The following is a 4,994-nucleotide window of genomic DNA, read 5'->3' as shown; positions in this document are numbered from 1 at the left end:
CTTAACGGCAGTCCAGCACTCGCCTAAGTTTGAAAAAATCCTACCGAGTGAAGAGCAATCCTCCCACTCGGGGGCTTAGCTGCAATCGAGCACTCGCCTAAGTTCTCTCACTAAGAGGCTTAACGGCAGTCCAGCACTCGCCTAAGTTTGAAAAAATCCTACCGAGTGGAGAGCAGTCCTCCCACTCGGGGGGCTTAGGTGTAGTTGAGCACTCGCCTAAGTTCTCTCACTAAGAGGCTTAACGGCAGTCCAGCACTCGCCTAAGTTTGAAAAAATCCTACCGAGTGGAGAGCAATCCTCCCACTCGGGGGCTTAGCTGTAGTCGAGCACTTGCCTAAGTTCTCTCACTAAGAGACTTAACGGCAGTCCAGTACTCGCCTAAGTTTGAGACCCATCCCTATCCGCAAGGATGACGAGGTGCAGGTCGACTGCAACCTTCTCCTTCGGAGCTGCGGCACAAATACAACGTCCGCTCCATCCCTATCCGCAAGGACGACGAGGTGCAGGTCGACTGCAACCTTCTCCTTCGGAGCTGCGGCACAAATACAACATCCGCTCCATCCTTATTCGCAAGAACGACGAGGTGTAGGTCGACTGCCACCTTCTCCTTCGGAGCTGCGGCACAAATACAACGTCCGCTCCATCCTTATCCGCAAGGATGACGAGGTGCAGGTCGACTGCAACCTTCTCCTTCGGAGATGCGACACAAATACAACGTTCGCTCCATCCTTATCCGCAAGGACGACGAGGTGCAGGTCGACTGCCACCTTCTCCTTCGGAGCTGTGGCACAAATACAACGTCCGCTCCATCCTTATCCGCAAAGACGACGAGGTGCAGGTCGACTGCCACCTTCTCCGTCGGAGCTGCGGCACAAATACAACGTCCGCTCCATCCCTATCTGCAAGGACGAAGAAGTGCAGCAAGCAAAGTCCATCCTAAGGCAAACACAAGCACATTCGGAGATAATCAAATTCAGATAAATACTAAAAGGTTCCAAGTAGCTAATCAAAAGTACTCGGGCACCAAGCCCGAAGGAGTTTAACGGTTACAGAAACCACTCGGCATTCCGAGGCAAATTTAAAGCGTATCCAAGTTTCATAAGATTGTTCACTCGGCTGGAGGAGGACTGGCAGGCTCCACGAATGAGTCCAGATCGATCCCATCAGCGATCCGAGTGGCGGCAGCAATGAAAGTCTCCATGAAGGACTAGAAGTCGTGCTTTTTGGTGTTAGCGACTTTGATCGCGGACAGCTTGTCTTCATGAACCTCCTTGCAATGGACTCGCACCAGGGACAGCGCCACGTCAGCACCACACTGGGCGGAGGATTTCTTCCATTCTTGCACTCGGTCAGAGATCTCGTTCAGCCGAGTCATCAGAGATTCCAGATCATTCTGAAGCGTCGCCTCCGGCCAGAGCATCGAGTCGATTCGAGAGACAACCTCCTTCAGGCGTGCGAGGTAGCTTGTGGCGCTGGCGGTACGGGACTCCAGTCGGAGCATGTTCATCGCAGTTTCGTCGCAGATCGGGGAAGCGATAGGGTCCAGACCCGTCTCGACCCTTCCAGTTTCTTCGTCAAAGTCTTGACAAAGTTCTGTAGCCAAAAGTCAGTTCAATCAACCAAGCAAAATCCGATGGCAAGCATCGACACAGTTGGAATTAAAAGAAATACCTCCCAACACGAGATAAAGCTTCTTGGCGAGGGTCCTCAGATAAGCTTCTGTGTCGTTCCTCTTGTGGATCGCAGACTCCAACTTTTCGTTCAGGGCGACCTTATCCTTCTTCAGGCTGGTCACTTCGCAGTTAGCTTCATTAAGACAAGATGTCAGTCTACTCACCTCTCCTTCAAGTGTTCCGACTGAAGCAAGCTTCTTGTCTGCGAGAGCGGTTTTGTCTTGGGCTGCTTTTTGCGCAGCGGCGAGGTTCGAGTCCTTCTTGTCTAGAGCCAACTTCATTTTCTCTGCAAAAGAAATAATTGAATCAAAAAAGAGATCAAAGAGATATATTGAAGTACAGTCGGCAATCAGTTACCTTCCATACCAGCGGCCTCGTCTTGAGCTTTTTTCAGATTTTGCTGAGCCAATTCCAAGTCAAAGTTGAGTTGCCTCTGCTTCTCTTCGAGTTTGGCAAACTTGGAGATAAGAGTACAAGACTTCTGCAGGAGGCAAGAGACAGGTCAATCGATAGGTTCGAAAGCAGTTCATTTTCGAGTGAATAAAACCTAAAGAAGTGGACAACAAGCTGTCAGACCCCAGTCTACTGCCAGCAGTCGACCGCGGTCTCGGTGACTACACCCAGTGGGTTCACTTGGTGTGCCCCCACCGGTTCTGATCCCACTCGCCCGGCCCGCCGGAGTCGAGTGCAAAAAAAAGAGAGAGAAAGAACAATTGCGCCGTCAAGAAAAGAAGAATTCAGACCACAGTCGACTGCCAGCAGTCGACCGCCGTCTCGGGGACTACACCCAGTGGGTGCACTTGGCGTGCCCCCACCGGTTCTGATCCCACTCGCCCAGACCGAGTGGAAGAGCGAAACTACCAAAAACGACAGCAACACCCAGCGGGTGCTCTAATTCAACGCGAACAACAGGAGATTGTGCAGAAGAAGATTTTTCGAGAACAAAAACATTCGGAAAGTCTACTCACCTGGACGTTGGCCCGAAGAGCGGCACTAGCGTCGTAGGCAGCCTGACTGCTCTCGTGCACTATCTTCACCCGCTCCATCATCATATCAGCCTGTCGGATGGCTTCCGCAGCCGCTTCCGACTGGCTGTCTGGGACGGGGTAGCTGGTGAAAAAATGTGCAGACGACCCAGGTGCGGCTGCTTGAGGCTCCATGGCGTGGAGTTGGACAGTTGAAGGAACCACATGCGCGGTCGACCGCGTGGGATGCCCACTCGGCAAGGGTGCAGCGAACGTCACAGTGGCCCTGCCCGCATCTTCAGCTTGACAGACGGGGGGCGTTGCAGTTGGTTCTTGCCGGGCCACCCTGCCAGCTGTTACCTTCTTGCTCTTCCTAGGCTTAGGAGCCACATCTTCGTCGTCGTCCGGAAGGTCAATGATGTTGGGTGGAGCTGCAAGACAGAACATTCGACCCCAAGTGAACCACTCGACTCTAAAAAGATCAAGAATCGAAATCACAAGAGTTCATACCTGGGTTAGAGGTTACCGCATCCTCCATTTCCTTGTCCCGGTACTGGTATGAAGAAGTCCCTGACGTAGCAGCACTGCAAAGGCCCGCATTCAATCGGTTACACCCAGTTAATCGAATCCACATAAAAGACAAGTCAGATGGTTACCCGGAGATAGTAGGAACGGTCACTTTAATCCGAGGCAAAGCTTTGGGCGGTTTGGAAGAGATGGCTTTCGGCACTTTCGGCGCTGGAAGCGGCGCGACCTTGGATTGCTTTGGAGGCTTCTCAGTCGGCGTCGGGGAAGACGTCCTGGGGCGCTTCGAGGATTGCCCGATCGGCGCAGCCACCAAGTCTGGAGCGCCTGCCGGGTCATGAGTGTACTTGGACCTCCTCTCCCTGCGAGGAGGCGAGTCGACTTCTTCCTCATCGATCGATTCCTCGCTCTCCTCGTCCTCCTCGGCTTCCGAATGCTCCTCGCCGCTCTCGCCCCCGCTTCCTTCTTCTTCAGCGCCGGGGTCCTGCACTCCGTTGGGCATCGAGTACATTTCAATGAGGGCCTGAAAGGATAACAATCAAAAGACATGCAGTCGACCACAAACGGGACATCACGTGGTGAATCGGAAAGATACTTGATAAAACAGAAATATACCTGCTCCGGCTGGCGCGAGTTGTCGAATGGAATCACCCTCCTGGATCCCCGAGGGTTGTCTTTGTTGCCAGTGATTCCCCTCAACCAGTTCTCCAAGATATCCTCGCTGACCTCCTTCGGGTGGATCCGAGTGGTATCCTCGAGCCCAAAGTACATCCACATCGGATGATCGCGCGCTTGAAGAGGTTGGATGCGTCGACCGAGAAAGACCTCCAGTAGATCCATCCCGGTCACTCCGTTGCGAACAAGCTGGATGACCCGTTCAACCAGCTCCTTGGCCTGCGCCTTCTCTTCTGGAACTACCTTCAGGGGAGCAGACTTCTCCACTCGAGCCAAGGAAAAAGGAGGAAGTCCAGTCGACTGGCCAGGGGTTGGCTGATCCTTGCAGTAAAACCAAGTCGACTGCCAACCCCGGACCGAGTCAGGAAGGATCATCGCCGGGAAAGTAGTCTTGCTCCTCATCTGGATCCCCAGGCCGCCGCACATCTGGATCACCCGCGTCCTCTCGTCACTCGACTTGGCCTTTTTGATCGACTGGGAACAGCAAGTGAAGATGTGTTTGAAAAGCCCCCAGTGTGGTCGACAGCCCAAGAAGTTTTCGCACATGGACACGAAAGCGGCCAGATAGACTATGGTGTTCGGAGTGAAATGGTGGAGCTGAGCCCCAAACAAGTTCAAAAAGCCCCAGAAGAAAGGGTGGGGAGGCAGCGAGAATCCGCGATCTACGTGGGTTGCTAGGAGGACACACTCACCCTCTCTAGGCTGCGGCTCGGTTTCGTTCCCCGGGAGCCGAGCCGACTTGTGGGGGATCAATCCCCCCTCCACCAGGTCATCGAGGTTGTCCTGCGTGATTGCCGAGCGGATCCAGTCGCCCTGGATCCAGCCCGCCGGTAGGCCGGACCTCGACGAGGATCTGCCTCGGCTGGTTCGCTTGCCCTTCGCCTTCACAGTCGCCTTCTTCGCGCGTTCCAACGCCGCCGTCTTATCCTTCCCCATGGTGGCAGATCGAGCTCGAGCGGGGGTCCGGCGACGAGGCGGAAGCGAGAGTGGCAGAGAGATCGGGAGAAAGAGAAGAGAGAATGGGGGCGTGCGGAGCAGAGGCCTGGCCCGAGACCTTTTATAAGGCCTTCCACCGAGTGGCTGACCAGTGGACCCAAGCAATCTAAACAAATCCCGCAACAGTCGCGCACGCAGTACGTGGCGAAAAAGGTGGCGT

General features: G+C 54.3%; 1 protein-coding gene across 1 annotated transcript; it reads right to left on the bottom strand.

Moving 5' to 3' along the window:
• Window positions 1-1,006: 1,006 nt before the first annotated feature.
• Window positions 1,007-4,774, bottom strand: LOC147973027 (uncharacterized). Its single transcript, XM_087524537.1, has 7 exons — window positions 4,604-4,774; window positions 3,295-3,686; window positions 3,149-3,222; window positions 2,642-3,069; window positions 2,031-2,154; window positions 1,672-1,959; window positions 1,007-1,593 (listed from the first exon to the last, which is right to left on the bottom strand). Exons 1-7 carry the CDS (start codon window positions 4,772-4,774, stop codon window positions 1,208-1,210), a joined length of 1,863 nt encoding a protein of 620 aa, XP_087380663.1. The 3' UTR covers window positions 1,007-1,207.
• Between the last annotated feature and the right edge of the window lie 220 nt (window positions 4,775-4,994).

This window comes from Triticum urartu, chromosome 5A, assembly GCF_056163025.1.
Source record: "Triticum urartu cultivar PI428250 chromosome 5A, HENAU_Tu73, whole genome shotgun sequence".
Taxonomy (NCBI): Eukaryota; Viridiplantae; Streptophyta; class Magnoliopsida; order Poales; family Poaceae; genus Triticum; species Triticum urartu.
The sequence above is the reverse complement of the archived record's forward strand: the minus strand, read 5'-3'. Positions and strand labels throughout refer to the sequence as shown.